The 27669-nt window shown below is 40.7% G+C and overlaps 1 protein-coding gene across 2 annotated transcripts in view; it reads right to left on the reverse strand.

The window, feature by feature from the left end:
• Positions 1-2463: 2463 nt before the first annotated feature.
• Positions 2464-27669, reverse strand: part of LOC100566793 (venom factor) — a 77075-nt gene continuing 51869 nt past the window's right edge. For both annotated transcript variants that reach the window (XM_062971467.1, XM_003216808.4), the window contains 13 exons: positions 25231-25381; positions 23892-24055; positions 20779-20937; positions 20121-20271; positions 17784-17838; positions 16855-16942; positions 12971-13060; positions 11827-11932; positions 10426-10515; positions 7872-7958; positions 7426-7509; positions 4443-4578; positions 2464-2762 (listed from right to left, as the gene is read on the reverse strand). In XM_062971467.1, the coding sequence (XP_062827537.1) occupies positions 2621-2762; positions 4443-4578; positions 7426-7509; positions 7872-7958; positions 10426-10515; positions 11827-11932; positions 12971-13060; positions 16855-16942; positions 17784-17838; positions 20121-20271; positions 20779-20937; positions 23892-24055; positions 25231-25381 (1503 nt within the window). In that variant the 3' untranslated portion in view covers positions 2464-2620. The remainder of the gene's footprint in view (positions 2763-4442; positions 4579-7425; positions 7510-7871; positions 7959-10425; positions 10516-11826; positions 11933-12970; positions 13061-16854; positions 16943-17783; positions 17839-20120; positions 20272-20778; positions 20938-23891; positions 24056-25230; positions 25382-27669) is intronic.

The following is a 27669-nucleotide window of genomic DNA, read 5'->3' on the forward strand; positions in this document are numbered from 1 at the left end:
ACTTTAGAAACTCTTTAGAAATGAAACACTGGCATCCCCTAATTTAGTAATGAGTTTGGAAACATTATTTTCTTCGATCGCACAGTCCTATGCCTCACCACTGGTCTGAACTGGACAATGTAATATTTTTTCATTCTTGCAATGTTGACCTAAATAACCAATATTAACATATTATTTATCAGGATTAGTATATTTGCATGCCATCATAGTCCTTAGTTAGCACCTCATTCGTGTTTTAGGGACACATAGGTTCCCTTGCCTATGTAGTTGAAAGTTTTCAGCCGGAGTGCAACATCCCAATTCAGCTTACAATTGTGCAAGTGAAATTCCACAATTGTAATCATTACACATACAATTGTGGATTTTTAGATAATACTGGCTGTGCCCAGCCACGCATTGCTGTGGCAAAGTGTGGTGGCATGGGAAATAATGTATTGAGGAATTGGTGGTAGTTAGTATATGTTATTTCCTAAAGTTTGTGAATATACAATATTTCTGGTTGTTCCTTTTTGTTTGTTTGTTGGAGGCAAGTATGAATGCTGCAATTAGCCAGAATGATTAGCACATAATGGCCTTTTAGCTTCAAAGCCTGGCTGCTTCCTCCCTGGGGGAATCTATTGTTGGGAGGTGTTAGCTGGCCCTGTTTTCAGAGTGTTGTTCTTTATTTACTGTTCTGATTTTAGAGTTTTTAATACTTGGAACCAGATCGGGTTCATTTTCATGGCTCACAGCAACACATAATAATATTAATAATAATAGTAATAATAATTACTCTGATAATACACACTACTTCTCTCCCTCCTCAGTTTCCTCCCTGATTTTAAAGATTATATTGTTCTGTTTTATTATATCACAGTACTTTTATATATTATATTTATAATCTTATATTATTTGCTTTGAACTGGATTATATGAGGCCCCTTATACACAGCTGTACAAACTCCACACTATGGCAGTATGGTCTCAAGATAGTCCAGTTCAAAACAGATACTGTGGATTATCTGCCTTGGCATTCTGGGTTATATAGCTGTGTGGAAAGGCCTTGAATCTACACTGCCATATAATCCAGTTCAAATCAGATAATCTGTATTTTATAGGCAGTGTGGAAGAGGCCTATGTGAACCCTCAGCCATTGTGGGTGTTGCTAGGACACAAAGTGAGCGAGGCCTAAAGAGGGTGGGGCCTACCCTTCTGACTGGCAGCCAGGGGGAGAACGGCTCTTCCTCGTCCTCTGTAATTTGGACCTGATTTTTCTAGGTTTTTTTTTAATTGAAAGGCATAGATTGGATGACTATGTCCTTTGTGGCCAAATTTGGTGTGATTTGGTTCAGTGGTTTTGTTGTTTACTCCATGGGAAAAAATGCACATTACATTTATAGATAGATAGATAGATAGATAGATAGATAGATAGATAGATAGATAGATAGAACTGCTATCCATGTCTCCCATGTACTCCTTCACTCCCTGCAGAAACACCAAATACATTCACAGATACATGGTTGGTTGCATAAGAAAGGTGCTGATGAATTTAACCACAAGTGTATAAATTTTCATTATTCAAACATGATCTAGGGTCTTTGATCTGTTCTTAATTCTATCTACCGCTATGATGTTGGAGATCTAGCTAAGATTTCATTTTAGTGTCTTCATTTGCTTCCTGGACAGAATTGACATTTTGGGTACTATGGATTGTGTTTGCAGCCTCTCCAAATCTCCTTTAGAGCTTTTACAAAAGTACACACTGAGAGACATGAGAGAGTAGGCAGATATCCCCCCCCGGTTAGAATATATATTCAAGCACATGACTGTAGATAAGGGCGAGCTGTACAGATATCCCACTATTAGAATACCCAACACACCTCTGTCTATGCATTTTGTGTGCCTGTCGTCTTGATATTTATATTTTCATGTGTATTTTCTAAATATAAGCAAATGTATACACTATTTTGAAATAATACATTTTATGTCTAATGACATTCATATTTTTCCTGCATTTATGGAATTTGCAAATTGGATTGCATAATTCAGAAAATTACAAATATTGTCATGTAATTGTGTTCCAATCTGTGTGCAAGCAGGGCAGTATGAGTTTAATATGTTTCCATTAAGATGGGGAAAACAAATGATTTTTTCAAGCATCCTTATTTAGTAATCAACCAGTTATTTAGTAAGCTTAGCCTCTTAAACAACTTATATTTTTTATGGTTTCTGAGGCTTTGATTAATATTATTCAGTAAGCTGAGTCATTCTTTCTTTGTGGCATTATTTCACTTGACAAGCCTGTCATTTCTTCACCCCGCCCCTCCTTTCATCTGTTTTTCCTGCCTGCTCTTTTTGTTCCAAATTTTACATTGTGCATCCATTGTGGGCAGAGACCTGTCCTTGCAAAGCATTATGTACACTGATGAAACCACATCAATCAGTCAAAAAACAGCAGACACAGTAATAACAATCAACACAATAGTACAGTAAGAAATTCTGCCTTTATTTTATGCATAAACAATTTGAAGGGGGAAGGAGGGCAAAAAAAGGAAAAAGTTAAAACTTCAGAAGGGTATGTGACTTCTGAGCATTAGCTCAAAAGTAGCCTTCCATGAATAACATACAGCAGGCAACTCCAGTTAGGTCTGGCAGCCCTGAACTGTCAATGCAAATGACAACTGTTCGAAGTCATTGCAGAGTGTCTCAAATTCTTCATCTTGGCATTCATCCTCACTTGGCCACCTCTCAATCCAGGTATCTTTGCTTATGAGGTAGTAGACACTGGAAAACAGCAAAAGAGGAGAGTTCTGAATCTTTGTACAAGGCAAATTGGTTAACAGGAAAGCTGTGGAAGAACTACCAAGACTAGGCAGAAGTGAATAAGGACCATTGCTCAGCAACTTCACACACCTTGACATGGCCAGTTTTTATTTGGGTTGTATTTTGGGGTGACAAATTTGTTGAGAGGACTGCTACTTGGTCCCCCCACCCCCATTTTGGAGGCATTTGTAATTTTAGAAAATTTAAAATACAGTAGCTATTGACAAGAAGAGCACATTAAAGTTTCTGTAGGCCCAAGCACTCTGGTATTTAACTACTTGCCTTATCTCACTAGGGGTAGAGAGACATCACACAAAAAACTGTTCATTTGACCTCTATGGGATTCAAAACATACATATCCTTTAAAAAAACCGAAGACAAAAATCTTTCTTTTGATTTTTTGTTTTTCTTCTCAATTTCTATTTTTTATTAATTCTGTTTTTGTAGGTCTGACATTTTGTAGACCTTAGGCACTGTATCTAAAGTAGTGGTTCCCGATCTATAGTGCATAGACCACCAGTGGTCTGCAAGAACAAAAATATGATCCACGGTCTCACCATTACTGTATCATTGCCTCAAAACCCTCTTATGGTGGCAAGGTAACAGGGATGTCAGGAGCGGAGAGGCTGAATACCTATGAAAGATTACTAATACCACATCAGCTCTAGATTATTAAATATGGTTTTCTGTGGGTGAACAGATGGCGACTACTGGATGGCATATGTTCTGTATCAGAAACTAGAGCTGATATGGTCTATCCAATGCAATTTTCTGAATCAGCACCCCAAATAACCAAATCGAATCTAAAGTCGACCAAAAACTGATTCGTAACTCTTTTGGTACTAATAGTGGGGAGTGGTTCATGGTCAAAGTGATCTCTGGTCAAAAAAGTTTGGGAACCACTGATCTAAAGTGCCTAATGGATAAGACAGTCCTGGTTGACATTAAAAGAGGTGCTTCCTTTGCAACTCATTAGTCAGTCTCTAAGCAAGGCTGAACCAGCTTGACCTCAAGATTAGTATGGTAAACAAGACAGAGTTAGGGAGTGGGATTCAACTCCATGGACCCTCCGTTCACTTGGCACCATTTGACCCTTCCCCTTCCTTAGTGACTAATGGCACTTTCTCCATTAATCTTACTTATTTTGAAGAAATCAGTTTCAACCGTGTCTGTCTCTTTGGGCGCAAAACAGCATCTATCCAATAACACATGCTATTGGGGGAAAGTTCCCATAAAAGCATTTTTTTAGAGTTCAAGAAGGGAGAGATTCCCCTAACTGGGAATAGGTAATTGCCTTCCTAACTGAGAAAACAATTGTTATCTTTGCTCACTGACTGCAGACAACAATGGGGTCTCCCATCTGTCCATTGGGAGAGTGAGTAAGGTGGGACATACTTTCACATACGATGTGATCCAAGGAAATGTTAAGTGTAGCCACAAGGGGCCAAAAGTGGAAAAAATGGCTTCTGGGATGAATGTTGTGCTTTTCACACTTACTATGCAATTTTTCATGTGTTGGAAATGGACACATTCTAAGGTACTTTGAGGCACCAGTGATGGAAAGGTAACAATGATAAACAATAAAATAAATAAATAGAAGTAAAGTATACATCTACAAAACCAATGAAATGAAATGCATACTCATTCTTTATGGGCCACAGATCACTGCTGACACCCCAGATCAGATAGTCATTGTTCTCCTTCAGATTCAGAGTTTCCCGGCATTTCATCTGGCTGATAAACCTACGAGGATTGTTTTCTGGATTTTGATCAGTCCCTGGAGGAATCACACAAAATAAAGCAAATATTTACATCAGGGCTGTGAGTCAATTAACTGGTTTAACTGACAGATACATTGGATAGTAGAAGACACGGGAGCAGGGAAGGAATAATTGCCCATCTTGACCTGATGGCATTGTGTCCATAATCTTTAGTTGGCATATAAATTTATTTAATAAGTGCCACAGTAGATGCTAACTTCAGCATGGAGTCAAATATTCCATCTTCCCTGTTCTACTGATTTGCATAAATAGCAAGAATTCTATAGATAGTATAGATTTGTATGGATTGTATAGATAGCAACGATAGACAGCAAGAATTGATAGTTTGAGAGGAAGTCCCAGATTTCTGTTGTATTCTCCACTTAAGACTGTTAAAAATGGAAGGAGGAGGGAGCTCCTGCAGTAAATTGCAACAGCTGTGAAATGTTTGGTTATTGCTTGAGAATATCGGTAGTTACAGTTGCAGTAACTGCGATATAGTGGCTCACTTGTAAAAGAAGGTCCAGCAGCTTAAGGCCCCTGTATCCACACTATAACATATTAAGGAGGAGGAGGTTTTCTTCGATCCAGCAAAAGCAGATTGTCTTGCAGGAGAAACGTGCAGAAGATGTCTTTGAGGCCCCTTCCACACAGCTGAATACAATCCCACATTTTCTGCTTTGAACTGGAATATATGACAGTGTGGACTCAGACAAGCCAGTTCAAAGCAGACATTGTGGGATTTTCTGTCTTGATATTCTGAGTTATGTGGCTGTGTGGAAGGGCCATGAGAAGGAGTTCTCTCTCCAGACATAGGAGTTAGCTCTTGGAGGAAAATGACACACAGAAGTAGAAGTACAGTGATACCTTGAGTTAAGAGTTTAATTCATTCCATGACCAAGCTCTTATAGCTCTTATCTCAAAGCTAATTTCCCATTGAAATGCACTGAAATGCTATTAATCCATTTTGCCCCCTCCAAACCTCCCACTCATTTTTGTTACAAGCTTTAAAATAAGGAAATGTATTTTATAAATACAGTAGAGTCTCACTTATCCAACATAAACGGGCCGGCAGAATGTTGGATAAGTGAATATGTTGGATAATAAGGAGATATTAATTAAAAGCCTATTAAACATCAAAATAGGTTATGATTTTACAAATTAAGCACCAAGACATCATGTTATACAACAAATTTGATAGAAAAAGTAGTTCATTACACATTAATGCTATGTAGTAATTACTGTATTTACGAATTTAGCACCAAAATATCATGATATATTGAAAACATTGACTACAAAAATGCATTGGATAATCCAGAACATTGGATAAGTGAGTGTTGGATAAGTGAGACTCTACTGTGACAACAATGTATAAATGCACATTCACATGGAATAATAAAAAAGAAGGATCAACTTTAAAACGGTAAAAGCACAAAGTTGTGGCAAGAAAGCAAACAAACCAGGAATGGGTTTGGAAAACTGAAAAATTGGTTTGGTAAGGAAATCCGCTCAGGTAGAAGAAAAAACAAACAGGAAAAGGTATTTTCTTAAGATATAGTGAAGATCAGTCCCCAGGAGGCATCCAGGTGTGTTATACGATATCAAACGTAAACTGCACCTCAATGGGATTGTATTACTCTGTATATTTCTCATTCAGTTGTCTATATTTACATAGCTTTTTCATTGTGTCAAAGTTTAACTCCTTTTGTGGACTCTTTGCATTGTTTCACATCTTAAAATTAAACCACAGCCTGAGCAGGAGTTTGAACAGCTCCAGTTTCAAAAGAACAAATGGAAACTCTCAATTTTTCCCATCACAGGAGACACTCCATCAACTCCTGGCATCACAGGGAGTCCCAAGCCAATGGCAGCTCAGATCCTAGCTTGGCCATTCCTGAGCCAAAGGGAGGAAGTGGATCTTTTGAATGGCTGCCAAAGGGGATAAAATGTATTGTCATGTACCACAAGGTTATGTCTGATTCTTTGGAGTGGAGGCTCTATATCTGATGTCCTCTCAGGCCTGAAAGATGTAAATAAACTTCTGTTATTGCTTTCAAACCCAATTTATGTTTTTCCTGACTCTCAAGGTAGTACAGCATGCCAGACGATGCTCCCCCCCTTTTTGTGGCAGACAGTTGATTTTGACAACAAAACTAGCCAGCTGCACCTCCTGTAAAATGGAGATTTTGCTGCAATCAATCTTTAAATAAAAAGAAACCAGAGAGTGATAAAATAGTTATCTTTTCCCCTTGAAATTGTGCTAAGTATTCGATGAAATACGTGGTGTGGTATTTCGACCACTGGGCTACAAATCTGGAGACCAGAGCTCTAACCCGCACTCAGCCTGGATACCCAGCAGAGCCGTAGCCAGAAAAAAAATTTGGGAGGGATTTTGGAAATTTATGGGGGGGGGGGGTGAACCCCTAACAACCGCCCCCCCTGGCTACAGACCTGTCAATATCTGCTTGAGATAGTGCCTGGAGGGACTCTTAATTTTTTGAGTCTCATAGACTTAGCATGGGGATTTGGTTAACCAGTTAAAATTAATGAGTAAACCAGGTTTTTTTTAACCTGAAAAACGTCGGGGGGGGGGGGTTGAACCCCTAACACCCCCTCCCCCAGCTACAGGCCTGCCACTGGGTGACCTTAGGCAAATCACACTTTTTCAGTCTCAGAGGAAGGCAAAGGCAACCCCCCTCTGAACAAATCTTGCCAAAAAAATCTTCATAGGGTTGCCAAAATCAAAGTTGACTTGATACCATATAACACCAACAAATATGAGATTGAGAAGCATTAGTTGTTTACAGAAAACACTCCTGCTTTTATATCCATTAAGCCAATTCCGAAAAGATGGGCCTTTTTACCTTCTTTGATCCTTTCCAGAATTTGCATGAAGTAGTTGTCATAACCACTTTCCTCTTCTATTCGAACCAGCTTGGCTTTGTATACTTTAAAACAGAGAAATTTAAGATGTTTAGTTGTTTTACTTCACAAAAGCCTTAACTCCTTTCAACATCATTGCTGGAGCTGATGATGATATTTTAGAAAGATGAACAATTTCATTGCAATCTGAAACTGGTAAATGCAAAGCCAGATTTATCTCTCTAATGCATGATTTGCTTTGTTTTTAATCACAGGAAGCCCAAAATACACCAAGCAGCCACAATGGATAAGGCCAACCAACCTTACCACAAATAAATGTGAATCAGCTGTCTCAGTTTGTGAATCTGAGCTGGTATGTACAGACTATTTGCATTCTCACCGAGTCACTGCCACATTAATAGAGTTCAGTGATCAAGAATGTGCTCACCATAATCCACTCCAGGTTGGCAGGCCAGCTGACCTCGTCGCAGCAGATCGACATCTATCTCTATATTGTTGAGCAAGGAGCAGCTTTCTTTGGGAGAAGAGCACAAAGGAAGGGAGAGAGCAGAAAGTAAAAGACATGGACAAGATCCCTAGAGTCTATCTTTGTGTCTGAGTGTATCTCTAGTCACATGTGCCAAAGCAGATAGGTTTTGGCCGCAAGTATACTGTTGGAGTGAGCAAGGCAGATGCTGAAAGTATCTGAAAGATGCCCTCTGACCCTGCCATTTCTGGATGCTCCCACAGATGCCCTTTCTGATTTTAAGGACCATATCTTCTTCTCTCCATTTGTTATATCCAACCCTATACTCACACACCCTGTCCTAGCTGTCTGTATCCAAATGTTCTGTATTCACAGATTCAACCATCCATGGCTTGACAATATCCCCCTCTCAAAAAAAAAATATCCAAGAAGCAATCCCTGATTTTGCAATTTCATGTAAGAGACTCCCATTTTACTCTGCTGTTGTACACAACGGGACTTAAGTATCCACAATCTGTGTGTGTGTTACTGGAGATAAACCACAGAGGATAACAAATGCCCACTGTAATCTGCTCTATATATTGAAGTAAAAGTCTTGAAATTTTAGTCAAAAAAATCAACCCAAAAACTTTGGTCAACTTATCCATAGGTCAATGTGAATACTATGTCTTAACTCCCATAAAAATGCAATCTTCTCCTTCTCTGCGTAGGGTTTAATCCCAGGAGAACCTTAAAAAGCATCAACTACTTCTACTCTCTCTGCCAGCGATATCCGGCAAACTCCATCCCTCCTGGGATTTAGAAGAAAACTAAAAACTTAGCTCTGCGCCCAGGCATTCAGCGAATAAGCTCATTGGCTGTTGTAATCAGGTCGCAAATCTGTAATTGTAGCAGTAGTGAATGACTGAGGATGTTGCAGCGTTTTAATTTTTGTATACTTTTTATCATGTTTTTATCATGTTTTTATCATGTTTTAATTGTTTTGTTTTTATAGTATATTTGTTGCTGGCCCTCGTGGCAGAATGTAAGCCGCTCTGAGTCCCCTCGGGGAGAAGGGCGGGGTATAAATGCATGTAATAAATAAATAAATAAATGGTCTTACTTCCTTTCTGAATACTTGGTTTTTGGCAGTGATGGGCAAAGATGGCTAGCCCCCCAAGGAAGCATTAGTGCCTCCTTAGGGGGGATCTTCTTCATGAAATGACTCTCAATGTATCCACAGATCTTTAGAAAATCTATAATTTTGGCCCCCAAACCTGCCTCTGAGGTTTAAAAGGTAAAGGTTTTCCCCTGACATTAAGTCCAGTCATGACCGATTCTGGGGGTTGGTGCTCATCTCCATTTCTAAGCCAAAAAGCTGGCATTGTCTGTAGACACCTCCAAGGTCATGTGGCCAGCATGACTACATGGAGCGCCGTTACCTTCCCGCCAGAGCTGTACCTATTGATCTACTCACATTTGCATGTTTTTGAACTGCTAGGTTGGCAGGAACTGCTAGCTTGGCAGGAGCCCCTGAGGTTTACTTACCGTAATTGCCTCATCACGCTCTTACTCTTTGTTCTTCTTCTTTCAAATACACATACATCCACATTTCTGCTTACATTTTACAACACAATCATATGCAAAGGGTATCCTCTCAGTCTCTTCTCCTGCTTTATTTTTCACCTCCTCTTCCCCCTCCTCCTCCTTAGTGTATATAATAAGTCAGGCATGGTAAACTCTATAGTACAGGAGTCTGCAGGTTGCCTGTAATACTGGTTTTCTTTCAAACCTCATCTGCATTCAGTTCTGTGTGACTCATTTTAAGAAGGATATAGAGTACTTAGAGCAAGTTTTGAGAAAGGCATCAAGGTTGATAAGAATTATGGAGAAAAAAAGTGCATGAGTTAAGGTTGACAGAAGTGAGATTGTGCACCCTGGTAAAGAGAAGAATGAGAGTGACATGATTGTGCCTTTAATACCCCAAGGGCTGTCACAGAAAGGAGAGAGCAGACCTGTTCTTGGTTGCCCCAGAGGGTAGGATTAGGTCTAATGTTTTCAAGTTACTGAAGAGTAGATATCAATTGAAAATTAAAAGAAATGGCTCAACAGCAACGGAATAAATTGCTTAGAGAGATGTGGGATCTCCGTCTCTTGACATCTTCAGAAAGAGGCTGGACAACCTCTTTCTGGAGATATTCTATCTGGAGATTCAGTACTGAGTGAGGGATTTCACTAGGTGGCCCATGAAACCTCTTCCAGCTCTAAAAAGCTATGATACTATTCCCAGAGTGCCTGTAGGTGGACAATATGAGGAGACAGAAGTGTCACAAGAACATTTTATTCTTCCCCAACCTTGATCTCTCTATACATTTTCTGCTGAGTATAGTCAAAAGTGCAGGATAACTGCAATGTACTTCAAAACATCTGGAAGTGGTCAATTTGGAGAAAGCTGCCATAGATATACCCAGAAAACACAAACACTACAATCTTACTTCTGGAAGAGCAGAAGTATCATCTTCCCACCATATCTTACCTTCTGCACATCGGCAAACATCACCATGACATATCTTGCTTAGGAGACCACTTTCTTTGGGAAGATTGTAGAACTTGATGCACTGCTCGCCTGAGAAAGGAATGAAACAAGATGCCTTTTACTTCATGTGGGGATTCCTGCACACTTTGGAAAGTACCCTGAAGGAGCAACTTAGGGACTGAACAGAACATGAGTGGGAGGACCTTTTGCTCAAAATGGAAATCTTAGTAACACATCCCTGTGAATTTATGTAATGGGGATCCAATTTTCAGATTGTGTGTTTTGCATAGCAGTAGATTGGACTGGCTGATCTTTGTAATTTCTTCCAACTATAATTCTATAATTCAATAAGTGAGTAGGCAGGTTGAACAAGATTTGGTGAGCATATTCTTCAATGAAGATATCCATCCTCTTTTCACTGTTCTCCATACTTTGTTCTCGGGTCCAGAAGTGTATTTTCTAATGGTATTTGTAATGTATTTGGCTCAATGTCACTGGGTGAACTGACGTCAGGTTTTACTATGAAATTTTAAAGGAAAGGTTTTCACCAAGCCTTGAATCAACATGATAGGGCCGGCTAAAATGATTTTGAAGACCAGACCGACGCCCCCAGAGTCCATCAGCTGGCCCTGGTTTTATTTACTCCCCTTGGATGCATGTTTCCTTATGCTGTGTTAGGGCAACACAGTTCTTGTTATGAAAGCTGTTTGAAGAGTTGAGTTCTTAACCAGAGTGGGTCATGGTTCTCTTCACCTTTGCTTTCTTGATTCATATATCAAGGATGAGAATGGGAGAAGGGACTGTCAGAAACATCTAAAGTAACTATTTGTGAAGTCCTAATTGGCCCCCAAGCTGTCCAGCTGGCTTCCTTGTACTGAGTCCCCTAGAAGAATTGTGATAGAAGAATTGGGGCCGGGCTGTGGCGCAGGCTGGTGAACAGCCTGCTGCAATAAATCACTCTAACCATGAGGTCATGTGTTCGAGGCCAGCCTGTGGCGGGGTGAGCACCCGTCAATTAAAAAAAATAAAAAATAGCCCCTGCTTGTTGCTGACCTAGCAACCCGAAAGATAGTTGCATCTATCAAGTAGGAGATAAGGTACCACTTATAAAAAGTGGGGAGGCAAATTTAACTAATTTACGATGTTGGAATGAGGAAGTGCAGTCAGAGTGGATGATGAAGCAGCTGCTCCCCCCTGTGGCCAGAATCGAACATCCCCTCAGGAGAAGGTTAAATTGCCTCTGCGTCTGTCTGTCTCTGTCTCGGTTCTATGTGTATATGGGCATTGAGTGTTTGCCCTATATGTGTATAATGTGATCCGCCCTGAGTCCCCTTCGGGGTGAGAAGGGCGGAATATAAATACTGTAAATAAATAAATAATAAATAAATAAATAGCCATTACCTAGATTATAATAGCTGTACACCTTCACAGATGCTGGCTGAATAAGACCGACTTCATAAAACTGATGAGCTTTAAACTGCACGCATTCATCATTTAAATGAGAGACCTGGGATGTGAGGAAAAAAGGAAAACAAGTCTTTGGGTACCAGCCTGACAATGGAGGCATTTCTCACATATACAGATTTCCTATACTATCTTGAGGAAATCATTCCATCCTTTTGTTGTATTTAACAGGTTAATCCAATGATTATTTTAAAAAGTGGAATCCAAGGTTCATGGGACTCAAGGACATAACAAGAACAGACCACGTGGGAGAAAGAGTAGATTAGAATGATCTGTCCATTCAGACTTGCCAATAGCAACCTATCCATCACGGGGAGCAGCACTGAACCTGGCACTTTGGCCATATATTGTGTCCCACTTAATATTTTTGGATAAATATCAGAAAGTTTCCCCAACTCCAAGCAGGCCTCACCATGAAAGTAGAGGGATGAATATCACTTTGAGAGAATTGAAGGATATAAATTCAAAACATTCAGTACATAAATAAAATTACTTAGCACTAGGTGATCCACAATGTATTGAGTGGCATTGCTAGTCTTTTTTTATTCCTTAATGGCAAAGTCACCACAATGAGATAAGTTCAGACATTAGTCTAGGTAGCCACTAATCACTGATTATAGTAGCACCAGATCCCATCCAATTGTGTAGCTAAGCAAGGTCAGCTCTGGTCATATGGGAGGTCAATAACAAATACCTAGTGCTATATGCTCTATTTCAGATAAAGGAAATGAGTATTTCTTGCATAAGAAATCCCAGTAAAATTAGAGTGATTGTAGTAAGTTGAGAGGCAACTTGAAGGCACAGACACCTCATACAGAGCCTGATGCAATTAGGAATGCCTTGTGATGACAAAACCCTTCTTTGAACATTTTGAGAAGAGAATAATATATTTTAAAATGTACATATATCCACCCCAGAGTTTGAAAAAGTTATTTCTTTACACCTCCCAAATCTTCATAGCTGTTCAAAAATTTAACTTTTTCCAGGTCTGACTCATTTCATTGAAATGCCTTAATTCATAATCTTTGCCGTAATACACACCAGCTCCTACATGTTTATAAGGTAAATATTTTAGTATTACCTTGTCCAAGTAAATGATAAGATTCCCCCTGTCAGAGTAACCTTGGTTAATTTCATAATTGGCGATAAATCTGTCAACTCCTCTAGAAAGCTAAATGTTGGAAAAAGTAAGAGAGACATTATTGATACATGGTACATTCCACCCTGTAACAACAGATTTGGCTTTTCATTTCATAAGCAGCAAATATTCAAAGTAGACTTTGAATTACAAGCTTTATCTTGTTTTACTGCTTTGTTTCCACAAAGTTTTGATTGGTGATCAGTGTCGTCCCTAGGCAGTTTTTAAGAGTAGGCAAAGAGAATTTTTGCACACACACCCCCCCTCCCCAAACCAAATTTCCCCTCCCAAAAACAAAACTTCACCTTCCCGCTGCGGTCTGGCCCTTTTCGCTGCGACCGCCATGCGGCCTGCACAGCTTGGCCCCGCCCACCATGCCGCGTGGCTCTGCCCACCACGTTGCGTGGCTCCGCCCACCACATCGCATGATACAATAATACAATTTTTGAAAATATACACCTCAACTACACATGCCAGTTCCTTCTTAAATGCCATATTTTCCCCAGGATTTTAGTTCACAAACATTTTCATTTATATTTAGCTTCATTTATCCTCATTCAGCCAACCTATTATTCCATTCCATTTACTCCTTCCTCTTTTCCCTCCTCTGTTTCAGGGTTAGTCTTCCCACTGTATGTCCTCTGCTGGATGGAAAGAAAACTGTATAATAGTAAAGAAGTAGCTGTGGGAATCATAGAATTATAGCAGGGGTCCCCAAACTTTTAAAGGAGAGGGCCGGTCCATAATCGTTCAGACTGTTGAGGGGCCGAATTATCATTTGGAAAAAAAAACGGACAAATTCCTATGCACACTGCACATGTCTTATTTGTAGTGCAAAACAACAACAACAATGAAAGAACAATACAATATTTAAAACTGAAAACAATTGTAACCAGCATAAACCTATCAGGATTTCAATGGGAAGTGTGGGCCTGCTTCTGGCCAGTGAGATAGTCAAGTTAATTAGGATTGTTGTTGTTGTGTGCCTTCAAGTCATTTCAGACTTTGGGCGAGCCTAAGTCTAAAATTATTTATTTATTCATTTACTACATTTATTTATTACATTTATATCCCGCCCTTCTCACCCTGAAGGGGACTCAGAGCAGCTGTATGTACATACAATATGCAGGGCCGGCCGGAGATATTTTTTGATGTAAAGCGGGGGTGCTGAAAAGCGCCCCCGCCACCGGCGCCCTGGCCCCACCCAGCGTGCCCTGGCCCCGCCTCCCACGCTGCGTGGGAGGCGGGGCCAGGGCGAATAGTGAGGGGGCGGGGCCAGAGTTGGCCCCGCCCCCCGTGCCCTGGCCCCGCCTCCCACGCAGCGTGGGAGGCGGGGCCAGGGCACGCTGGGCGGGGGGGGCGGGGCCAGAGTTGGCCCCGCCTCCCACGCTACCCCCGCTCGCCCGTCTGGCCTTTTGTAGCAGGCCAGACTCAGCGGAGGTTTCTCCAGGCCGCGATTGCGGCCTGGAGGAACCTCCGCTGAGTCTGGCCTGCTACAAAAGGCCAGACGGGCGAGCGGGGGTAACGTGGGAGGCGGGGCCAGCTCTGACGCCGCTCCCCCCCCCCCCCGCCCAGCGTGCCTTGGCCCTGCCTCCCACGCAACGTGGGAGGCGGGGCCAGGGCACGCTGGGCGGGGGGGCGGCGTCAGAGCTGGCCCCGCCTCCCACGTTACCCCCGCTCGCCCGTCTGGCCTTGTGTAGCAGGCCAGACTCAGCGGAGGTTCCTCCAGGCCGCAATCGCGGCCTGGAGAAACCTCCGCTGAGTCTGGCCTGCTACAAAAGGCCAGACGGGCGAGCGGGAGTAGCGTGGGAGGCGGGGCCAGCTCTGACGCCGCTCCCCCCCCCCCCGCCCAGCGTGCCTTGGCCCCGCCTCCCACGCTGCGTGGGAGGCAGGGCCAAGGCACGCTGGGCGGGGGGGGGGGGAGCGGCGTCAGAGCTGGCCCCGCCTCCCACGCTACTCCCGCTCGCCCGTCTGGCCTTTTCTAGCAGGCCAGACGGGCCAGGGCGCACTGGGCGGGAGGCGGGGCACCGTCAGGGCGGTGCCCCGCCTCCCGCCCAGCCTGACGGCGCCCCCCCGGGCCTGCGCCCGAGGCGGCGGCGTCAGCTGCCGCATGAGTGGGGCCGGCCCTGACAATATGTATTATATTATTAGCATTGCACAATATTAGCATGATATATTACTATACTGAACGATACCACTATACTGTATTATTATATGTAATATATAACATATAATTAATACAGTAGAATCTCACTTATCCAACATTCGCTTATCCAACGTTCTGGATTATCCAACGCATTTTTGTAGTCAATGTTTTCAATATATCGTGATTTTTTTGGTGCTAAATTCATAAATACAGTAATTACTACGTAGCATTATTGCATATTGAACTACTTTTTCTGTCAAATTTGTTGTATAACATGATGTTTTGGTGCTTAATTTGTAAAATCATAATCTAATTTGATGTTTAATAGGCTTCCCCTTAATCTCTCCTTATTATCCAACATATTCGCTTATCCAACATTCTGCTGACCCGTTTATGTTGGATAAGTGAGACTGTACTGTATTATTATATGGTATTATTATTAATATTATATTGTATAACATATTATTATCAATATTATATGTATATACAATATATTATATTATTAAAAATGATATAAAATATTATATTATAAAACTGAAGGCAGGAGCCAGGTAAATAACCTTGGAGGGCTGCATCCGGCCCCCAAGCCTTAGTTTGGAGACCCCTGCACTATACTGTAATATTATATGTAATATATAACATATAATTAATATTATTATATGGTATTAGTATTATATTGTATAACATTATAATATTATTATCAATATTATATGTAAATACAATATATTATTAAAATGATATAAAAATATATTATAAAACTGAGGGCGGGGACCAGGTAAATGACCTAGGAGGGCCGCATCCGGCCCCCGGGCCTTAGTTTGGGGACCCCTGAATTATAGAATTACAGAGTTGGAAGAGACCTCATGGGCCATCCAGTCCAATCCCCTGCCAAGAAGCAGGAAAATGACATTCAAAGCACCCCCAACAGATGGCCATCCAGCCTCTGCTTAAAAGCTTCCAAAATGGATGGAGATTATCCTTGAAGTGACTGGGTTGACCTTGATGGGAACTGGGGGCGGTGACGGCCAACAGGGAGCTCTGGCATGGACTGGTCCATGAGGTCACGAAGAGTCAGAGATGACTAAATGACTGAGCAGCAGCAACCACACTCCGGGGCAGAGAGTTCCAGTGCTGAACAGCTCTAACAGTTAGGAAGTTCTTCCTGATGTTCTTTCCTGCAGTTTGAAGCCATTGGTCTGTGTCCTAGTCCAGGGCAGCAGAAAACAAGCTTGTTCCTCCTCCCTATGACTTCCCCTCACATATTTATACAATCATGTCTTCTGTCAGCCTTCTCTTCTGTAGGCTAAACATGCCAAGTTCTTTAAGCTATTTGTTCTCCAGACCCTTGATCATTTTAGTTGCCCTCCTCTGGACACTTTTCAGCTTGTCAACATCTCCCTTCAACTGCGGTGCCCAAAATTGGACACAGTATTCCAGGTGTGGTCTGACCAAGGCAGAATAGAGGGGGAGCATGACTTCCCTGGATCTAGACACTAGACTCCTATTTATGCAGGCCAAAATCCCATTGGCTTTTTTTAGAACCAACCTGGAGAAATGTTAGCTTTTATATTCTAACCATATCTCTTTCCAGATTTCATGTTCAAAAGCTTTTATTGACTGCAAAGTTTTCTAGCATAGTAGAATCAGCAGCCATTTCCTGCATATGACAAGTCTTACTTACCCTATTAAGATCACTAACATCAGGTGCAAAACCAGTGAGCATGGAGACATCAATGATGGACATGGCAGCATCAACATTACCAAGATATCTAAAATCAGGAGCAAAGAAAAATGGCCCAGAAAGATTTTAGCAATGAATTTGCTTTCAGACCTGTAAGATCAGTTCTTTAAATTTTCAAAGTGATTCTGTCTGAGAGGTGAAAGTGAGATCTAGCACATGTTTATTGACTAATGCCTATGGAATCACCAAGACCCTTGATTACCAAAATAATTTTGCTATAGACTTATAAATTGTTTAAACCTGTGCATATGTGTTGAAAATAAATATTTCCAGAAAGTTAACATGTTGCTTAAATGGACAAATGGATGAGAAAAAGGGAATTTAACATTTGGCGGGCTTTTATGTAGTTTTCTATTTCTAATCATCAATTGGGAATCACCTCAAACCTGAAAATCTGCAGCACTTACAATCAATTTCTCCCTCCATTGTAGGCTAAGGTGAAGAACACTTGCCCTTCCAGATGCAGGGGACTGCAGTTCCCTTAAGCCTTAAGCATAAAGCCCAATGACAAGAGATGATGGGGACTGCAGTTAGCCAACACCTGGAGGGATAGATACACAACTTTTCTCTATTCAAGGCAAAATAGTGTAATCCTGTGCATAGAAGGCAAAAGTGATAGTTTATCAACATCAGTTGGGGGGGGGGGACCCTGAGTTCTTCAAGTGCTGCTCTTTATGTGTTCATCTCCAATCAGTGCAATCTGGTAGTAGAATATATTCAACTGCTTTGCAAATCAAACTCAACAAGTCTCAAACTTGTAGAAACAGAGAACATCTGGGAATAGGTACAATGAGAGAGTTCCTTGTCAAGCAATAATTTCTGCTCCTTCAATATTAATCTCTCATTACGATTAGGCCTGGCACTCTTACCTGGTACAAATTCTGATCTCGACAATTTGTAGGGATCCCTTTAGCTCCTTCTTACCTAGAAATTGTTAAGACAAAAGGGGAATGAATCATTACTTATATAAACTCCATGCAACACAAATCAGTTTATGTGTTCTGATAAATATTCATTTTAAACTTCCACTCTATGTCTAACTTCTGTTTTGTTAATTTTAATATGTATTTGATGGAAATATGTTTTAATTAGTGTATTCTACTGAGTGTTTTTAAATGATTATGCATTTTGATCATGTGTTTAGCCATGAGGAGGGGCAGGTAAGAATTATTATTATTATTATTATTATATACTGCAAGTCATTTCTGGTGTGAGAGAATTGACCGTCTACAGAGACGTTGCTCAGGGGATGCCTGGATGTGTTGCTGGGAGGCTTCTCTCATGTCCCCACAAGCTAGAGCTGACAGATGTAAGTTCACCCCCTCTTGCGGATTTGAACCAGCAACCTTCAGATCAGAAATTCAGATGGCACAAGGATTTAACCCATTGTGCCACCGTGGCTCTTAACAATCCAGTAATAGGCCCTTTTTATCCACACTTTTACAAGGTACTTCAAGATCTGTTATATGGTCAGCATTCCGGTTAATATTCTAATTATTGAAAAAAAAGGATACTTGCTTGCATACCTGGTCTGGAACAAAACCTTGCAGTGTCCATTGTTTTTAAACGATGAGTTTGTACCTCTGAACCTATATTGCTATCCATCTACTTAAGTTCCTATATTGTTAGAAAGTAAAAACATCCCATTTATTATGGGAGTTGCTTTCATCAGTCAGCTGGACTTTTCAATCCTATCCTGCAATTCTGTAAATAACACTATGTAACAAAATAGGGGGGAAATCTGTTCCTGGTTTGAAAGTGTTGTTTGCTGTTTAATTGTGTGGTACTTACTTTGAAAGCAGTTGTTATACTCCAGAAACATTGTTTTTTGTGGCACCATGAACTACGTACTGTATATACTCGAGTATAAGCCGACCCGAATATAAGCCGAGGCACCTAATTTTACCACAAAAAACTGGGAAAACATTGACTCCAGTATAAGCCAAGAGTGGTAAATTTCAGAAATAAAAACAGATACCAATAAAATTACATTAACTGAGGCATCAGTAGGTTAAATGTTTTTGAATATTTACATAAAGCTCTAATTTAAGATAAGATTGTCCAACTCTGATTAAATCATTCTCATCTTCTTCAGTGTAAATGTGCTTATGTATCCTTTTAATAATAATAGAGTAAAATAATTCATGTAATAATAATAATAATAAATACAGGAAAATAATACATGTAGTAATAAATAGAGTAAAATAATACATATAATAATAATAAGATCAGAGTGAAATAATAAATGTATTATTATTATTAATAAAAATAGAGTAAAATAAATGTAATAGTAGCAATAATAATACAGAAAAATAATAAATGTACCATATATTCTTGAGTATAAGCTGACCCAAACATAAGCCAACCAGGACCCTCACCCGAGTATAAGCTGAGGGGGGCTTTTTCAGTCTTAAAAAAAGGGCTGAAAAACTAGACTTATACTCGAGTATATACAGTATGTTGAATTGGTTGAGACTCTATGAGATATTCATTGAGATATAGCAGAATGTGCTGCAGAATGTCCCTTTCACAAACACAAACTTTTCCCATGTTTTTATGATAAAAAACCAATTAGGAAATGACATTTATAACCCGGGAACAACAATTATGTTATATAATGTAATGGAAACAAAAAAATCCATAAAGGATCATTCTAAAACTGAAAAAAAAATCAAGAATACAGGTAGTGAAGCATCTTGTTTAGCATATATAAACACCCTCCAGCTTAACATTGTGAAATATTTATGAATGGTGCTTTTGTTAAACAGGAGTTTTAATGCTAGTTGCGGCTCCCTCAAGAGTTCCAGTTTTCAACCACTTATCTATTTTGAGGTACAAAAAAATATCAACAGAAAGTGAAATGATTAGTGGTAGGCGGGACAAGTGACAACAATTATCAATCAACTACTAGGCCTAGGTCTGTTACTTCCTTGTCTTCATTTTGCGAGTAAGCTGTTGGTCTTTCACAGAAGTCTCTCTTTGTAAGCCAAAACTTTATAACTTTGTTTTTGTGTTTTCATTTTAATCCCTTATTTTTTGGTATTTCCCACTATTACCAATATTATTTTTACATACCCCAACCAGTCTACCACGTACCCCCAGGAATAAGAGTACCCTAGGTTGGGAACTGCTGAACTAGAGGGGGAAAGCTAGCCTCCATTAGGATCTACAATTGCTATAAAAATTGAGATACCACCCAAACTTACTCAGCTTGAGAGTTTTAACCGTGACATCAAGAGTAAAATTCTTGCACTGAGCTGCATCAGCTTTCATTTGTGCATTATATAGTGTCACAATAGTCACTGTTGCTTTTCCTTGGCCTGAGGCACGAACAGTGAAGTCTTCATTGATTTTGGTCTGCAAAACAGAGTTAGCATGCCATTGTGATGGATTCTCTTGATTTGTTTGATTTTATTAAATATTGCTATCATTACTGAAATATTATTTTAGTAACCTGTCTTGAGACAAATCCATGCATTAAAGCTAGGAAATAAATAAGCATATAAATATTTTAGCATATGTATGTTAAAATAGCATTGTCAGAAGGGGATTCATAAGATAACATGAAATGATAACAAAATTCCTCTTTCTCTCTTTTTTCTGAGCTTGCACCAAATGCTTCTCTGTGCAAATTCTGTCAAAATAAATAGAAGCACCATTTTCAAAATAATTCCTACCTCAGGAAGAAATTTGGTTAAATTATTATCTCTCTCTGGCAGAAATGAATAATTTACAGAAGTACATCTCCAACAAAAATAACCTTTTTGTACATCAAAGACGGGGAAATCTGTCAGTAATCCTTACTTTTTTGTCAAACACATGCATGCCCTGCTTTCTACATCATTGTAGCAAATTCTTATATACCTCTGCTGTCCTGGCCAGAAGGGCACCATCATAGTCAATTCTGTAACGAATTGGATCTTGACGTTTTGGCAATTTGATAGCAACATCCATGTTCAAGACTTCTTGGGGTGGTATGTCAATCTTGTACTTGGCAAGAGCTTGGAACACCATAATGGTTGCCTGAAATATTAGGAGGAAGGTGCAGTCAGTTTACCTGGAAGTGAATGGGCAGCCAAAATCTGGTGCCATGGGTTACCAGGGAATTGGAGGATAGACAGAGCAGTCCCACACTTCTAGGCATACTTTATTTAATGTATACTTTATTTATGGCTGCAGGATCGGGTGTATGAAGAAGTTAACAGCAGTTTTAGAAGGTCATGGTTTAGACGCAGGCTTTAGTATTAAAGAAGGGTTTAAACCCTTGCTATTTTTAGCAAACAAATTTCCTCTTCAAAGTTGCAACTTTGGAGGACTGGTGGGTTCATCATTGAGGTCGTGCTGGGGAAGGGGAGACATGGTCAAGCATACCATCCCAGGGAGAAGCGCAACAGTGTTTTTGCGACCTAGAGGCATGTTAAGCAGGATAGCTAACAATGGTAGACCCTCCAGCCTTAAGATTCTGCTGTTAAATGCTAGGTCCGTAAACAGTAAAACATCGGCCATCCAGGATCTGATCCTGGATGAAAAAGCGGACCTAGCTTGCATCACCAAGACCTGGTTGGACAAGCTGGGAGGGGTCAAGGTTACCCAGCTTTGTCTGCCAGGGTTTTGAGTGCATCAGCAGGCCAATACTGGAGGGTGGGGAGGTGGAATTGTGTGGTCTATCAGGATTCCACCTCTCTGATTAGATGCCCTGTTCCGCCTTCCACTGGATTTGAGTGTGTCTATCTGAAAGTGGGCAACAGGGACAGCATGGGGATACTGCTGGTGTACCATCCATCCCACGACACAGCAGTCTCCCTGCCTGAGCTAACGGGGGTGGTCTCAGCCCTGAGTCCCAGTGGCTAATTGTGCTGGGGGACTTTAATATCCATGCTGAGACTGCCCTGTCTGGGATGGCTCTGGACTTTATAGCTGCCATGACAACAATGGGACTGTCCCAAATGACATCTGGCCCAATCATGTAGCTAGACACACTTTAGACCAATGCGGATGGGGGAAATGTTGGTATGGAGGAACTAAAAATTGTTCCTTTGTCATGGACCAATCATCATCTGATCAGCTTTAGACTAATCGGAACCTCTAAGTTCTGCAGGGGTGGAGGACCGATTAAGATGGTCTGCCCAGGAGACTTATGAATCCAGATGGATTCCTCATATCTCTTGGGGATTTTCCTGCCATGATAGTAGATGATTCTGTCGATGCCCTGGTCGACCTCTATAACTCGAAGGTGACTAGGGCAGTAGACACAATCACCCCTGAATGTCCACTCCCGTTCCGCAGAGTCAAGTCAGCCCCTTGGTTCACGGAGGAGCTAACAAGTCATTTACAAGTTAACAATATCCTTCCAAAGACATTTCTCTTTTAAACAAAGCTTCATGCAGAGAACAGTATAATGGCATCTTAGAATTAAATCTGTTTTTACATTTACTCCACACTTGAAGGAATGATTTTTAAAACTTGCTTTTATTTTTTCATATCAAACATAGGCATATATCCCAAATTTCAAACCTTCCCTTCTAGCTGCAATATTCATTCCTTTCTCAATATTAATCAATCCTTCAACCAAGTCAAACTAGCACAGTAATACAATGTCAAACTGGGGAGACTCATACCTCCTCTATTCTTATCATCTGGTAATATCTTAAATATAACCCTGGGTCTCTTCCCTTGTCAAATAAAAGTTGACAAAAAATTTGTCATTGTGTTAAGAGATCCAATAAAGTCGTCTAATATTGTGCTATCCGTCCATTAAGATCCAGAGCCATTCCCATTTTCATATCTGAGAATGCCCCAATAACTCCTGCAATTGTTCTTGATTCATCAAACATCTTTCTTTGATCTTTATTAAGCATCGGAGGTTCCTATCATTCTAAATATTTTTCTAAGTCGTTTTTTGTAGATTGTGATATTTTTGTGAAGTGATTCCTAGTAATTATAGCAGATTCATTTAATCTTAGCTTGATTTGTAAATCCTTCCTTTTCCTCTCTGATATATAACACCAGTTTCCTCTCTTTCATCTCTGAGCCTGTATGCCAGACATTTTGACATCTTTTTGTATAAAAAAAAAACCTCACTCATAAAGACTTTGCTATAATCCCAGACCATCCTAATATCAGCTCCCCTCCCATCTTGGCCAATTGTCTTCAAAATAATTTGAACTATGTTTTCACATCCAACGTTATTTTTTTATCATGCAACACTGATTTAACTGAATGTCCTCTTTCTGTTTAACTGAATGTCTTTAACTGAATGTCTTTAACCGAATGTCCTTTTTTTCTTTTAACACCAAAGCAACAAGACTATGGTCTGAAATAGTTCTAAGCAGAGTTGTCATGCCCACAATTCTATGACCCATAGACTTAGACATCAAAAACATGTAAATCCTGGAAAATAATCCATGTCACACCAAGGGAAGAATGTATTCCTTTGGTTGACCACATATGTATCTGCAAGATTATTGAACTGAAAGGTCATCCATCAATTCAAAAAAGGATCCTGGGAGTCTATCTTGGTCTTGCTCAATTTTCCTGTCTGATATTTCAACCAGTCCAAACAACACCACTCCATTCCAATCACCAACCACCATCACACCCTTCAAGAAAAATTCCAACTCTGCTCTCAGGGGGCCCAGGTACCAACCATTGGGGCGTTTACCCCATAACATTGCATTTCAACCCCTACACACTGTCCATCATTACCCTGGAACATTCCCCATCACATATTTCCCATTTGCATAAACCACAACTCCTCTTTTCCTCTCACTCATCAAGGTGGAAAAATGTTGCTCCAAATTTAAATTAATAACCAAATTGCTCTTGACATATTAGTTCTGCATTTGTATGGAAGATGCATCTGTAGACTGAAATGAAAGAGCCGAGACAGAATTTATTCATTTTCAAGCAGCCTGAAATGTAATACAGCTTTTAATAGGACAATGCCGGTCTCAGAACAGCAGAAATAAAATGCTTACTTGAGTTTGTCCATATGTTCCCCCATAAAATCTCTGCTCTGTCAGCCATTTAACGATATTGCCAGTACTCTCAAATTTCTTCATTTTCAGCAAGCTCAGCAAGGCATAGGAGGTACTTTCAATGTTGTAGTTGTGGGCATTAGGTTCTTCCCAGCGGTTCCCATCTAAATGCAGAAAGAGAGATCTTGGCTAAACAGCTCTTTAGAATGACATCTTTTGAAGGCATATGAGCTCATTGTCATAAATACCTAATTAGTTTTTGTTAAAATATCATCAGTTTCCATAGGAAACAGACTGTCATTTACCCTTTGATTTTAAAGCCTCTTCTTATCTCCTATCTAATCACTTCTACAATGCTAATGTAGTTATTTATTTTGTGTCAAAAGCATTGCATAATAAATTAGTTTAAAAGTGGTAAAATAGAGGAATCACAAACAGCTAGATAGTTTTGGACCAAAAGCGGGCAACAGCAATTGCATTGTCCGTAGCTTTAAACAACTCCTCCTCCGTGCATGAGGCAGGGCATTGTGGGCAAGCATACATATGAGGAGTTGTTTGTTCAGCTCCACAGTCACACAAGGTGGAGGATTCCTCCAGGTAGTGCCATCTTGCCAGGTTGTCTTTTGATCTGCCCACTTCGCTTCTCAGTCTATTTAGGGACTTCCAAGTTGCCCATTCTTGGTTTGCCCCTGGAGGAAGACCCTCATGGGGGGCCATCCAGTTGGGATTTCCTGGTTTAGCTGCCCAGAGGGACACCCTTGCTGTTGCTGGGGGGACATCAAGAGGAGTGGTGGTTCTCATGAAGCCCTTCCTTGATTTGAGTCTGGTGGGAGGAGGATGCTAATGTAGTTATATACAAACATTAAAAATACACATGCACATCTCAGAATGTCTGGCTAGTCTTCATATTACATTTAATGGCAATTAACGGGGAAATCCTTCAATAGACTGTTTCTTGCCTAAGAAAATAACACATTAATTGATCATGAGTAGATGTTTGTTCTTATTTCAATTCATCTAACCAGGATTTTAGCAGGCATAACATTAATTTTAATATAGAATTCAAAAGAGAAAAATCCTCTGAGGCAAGGGTGCCAAATGCAACTTTGAATAGGGCCTTACCGCAAAATTAAAATAGCTAGATGGTCAAATGAGTAAGAATGTATTCTAGAGCCCACATTATCTGAAGAATTCTCAAATGCAAATTTCTTGCTTCACATGGGCAGCTTTTGCCTTGGCTGCTGCCCACACAATAGCAAAGACTAGTGTTACTAGCTTTTATTCCTAACAGAAACTACCTGTCCTTTTGATTCTGTTCAGTGCCTCACTCCAAAGGTACCTGTTGATGCTGCCATGAGGACTCTGTCATCATTCAGTCTCCCTGCCAGGGCCAAAGCGTAGGCTGTAAGTGCTGTGGCATAAGGCCTTTGCAACCTGTCATATTTCTTCAGTAAATAGTTAGAAGCTTTGTTGATGCTGCTATCTAAAACCTAAATTAGAAAGTTGAGGTGGGGAGAAAAGAAGCAATGTATGTGTTACAAGCATTTGGAAAGCAGTTTTCAAGCATTAAGCATTTGCTGTCAATCAACTGGCCTAGATCATATTGGGGTCGAACCTGAAATTCCTGCTTGTGTGAGCAGTTATACATTCTACTCACTTATACAATGAAGCAGTCTGGACCTACTGGCACAAGATGTTCCCTACTGGTTTGGAAAGGCCAGGGCACCATGTGGGGAGGGGTGTCAAATGATGTGCTGGCTGGACACTTAGGGCGCTTTCAAACAGCATGAAAATCTGGGTTTTAAATGAGGGTTAAAAAATCACAGGACCTGACAGCAGGTCCCTACACAAACCTGTCAGTCCCAGGATTGGGCCCCACCATTCTCACAGGCTTCCTCTCTATTGGAACAAGATGGGGGGGGGGGGCAGATGGGGGACATCTGGTGAAAGGTTTTTCAAAAACATTCACTCCGTTTATATCTTAATATAAATATAAACAGATTTGCAAATGCGCATATGAGGTTCAGCGCATAACAGAGGGAATTTTTAAAAAACCTTCTTGATTTCCTTTTCCCCCCAATTCTGTTTCATTTTATAAAGTTTAAAATAATGAATATCAGAGAGTTCAAATTGCTCTCCATTTATGCTTCCTTTAAAGCAGTTGTGTGTCCGTTTCACAGCCCAATCAGCCAATCAGCTATTTCAGGCTTTTAAAAAGTGGACATGTGCTGAAGCAGTATCCACAGTGGGGAGAGAAGGAAATCCTGTGTTTTCCTTGAGTGCAGGTATATACATGATGTGAATATGCGCATTTTCCAGCTAGAATAATGTTAAAGCAGGCATGGGAAATACAGACAATCCCTAGGTTACAGACATGATAGGTTCTGCAGGTTTGTTCTTAGGTTGAATTTGTATGTAAGTCAGAACAGGTACATTTTTAAAGTGTAACTCCTATAAGTTTTGGATAGCAGATTAATACCCCTATAACATTTATTTTGCTGTCTGTGCCCCATCCAAATGATATCACATTTTCTGTCTATGTGACAATTGGATTTTGAACGTTTTGGGTTGTCATGGATACAAGGATTGATGATAAAGCTTCAGTAGAGACACCTTTTTCCCAGGCTAACATTTGCAGGAGTGAATTTCACTTCTAGGAGTGGATTTCCTCTCACTTCCTATGGTCTCGCTCTCTTTTGTAACTGGGAGTTGTACAGAAGCCAAATGTCTGTAACTCAGAGATTGCCTGTGTAACAGAAGATATAATAGGAGCCCCCCATGGCGTAATGGACTAAAGCCTCGTGACTTGAAGGTTGGGTTGCTGACCTGAAAGCTGCCAGGTTCGAATCCCACTCGGGGAGAGCTAGGATGAGCTCCCTCTATCAAGCTCTAGCTCCATGCGGGGACATGAGAGAAGCCTCCCACAAGGATGGTAAAAAACATTTTAAAAAAACATCCTGGCATCCCCTGGGCAACGTCCTTGCAGACGGCCAATTCTCTCACTCCATAAGCGACTCAACCTGTCGTTGAGGATTTCAGATTGTACTTCATCTTGTTCCTCGTCTGCTCTATGGTTGGGAAATCACATTCTTTTGATCTACTTCAAATTGTGGGTGAATAATACATGGAGAATATGAGTAACATAGTAAAAAGCAACAATCTAAATCTAATCTAAATCTAAATCTAAATCCATAATAAAAGCAAAAACCTGTATGTGTGTATGTGGCACGCATGTCCGCTCACACAGACAGCCTCCAGCCTCCACAAACAGGCTATACCTTCCAGTTCTGAAAAACTAGCAAGTCACTCTTTTCCACTGACATCGTGGTTACAGCGAGCGCCATGAACATGCAGCCCAACCCCTGCCCATGTCCTTCCCAAACACTACAGCCCAACACCCAAGGAATGCTTTCGTTTGGGGACCATTTCATCCTAAATTTTGCTTTTTCTTCCACCACAGGCAGGCATCCCAGGGTTCTCCATTGCTGTGGCATTTGCATGGCCCCGCCCACTGCCCTTCCCTTTCCAATCTCTCTGCATAACAAACAGAAGAATTGAGCTGCAACTAAACTTACTGGAGGAGGTTTGGGATTGACTCCACGTGGTGGAAGTTGTAGTTCACCCTGCATCAAGTCAGAGCCCTGTCACTCCTACTGGGGAATATACAGGAGTTGTAGTTCACCTGCACCCACAACACTATGAACCCAAACAATGATGGCTCTCGGCCAAACTTGCCATGCAGACCCGATAGGCCCAGATTTGACTACTGGTGGGTTTG

Source organism: Anolis carolinensis, chromosome 2, assembly GCF_035594765.1.
Source record: "Anolis carolinensis isolate JA03-04 chromosome 2, rAnoCar3.1.pri, whole genome shotgun sequence".
Classification (NCBI taxonomy): Eukaryota; Metazoa; Chordata; class Lepidosauria; order Squamata; family Dactyloidae; genus Anolis; species Anolis carolinensis.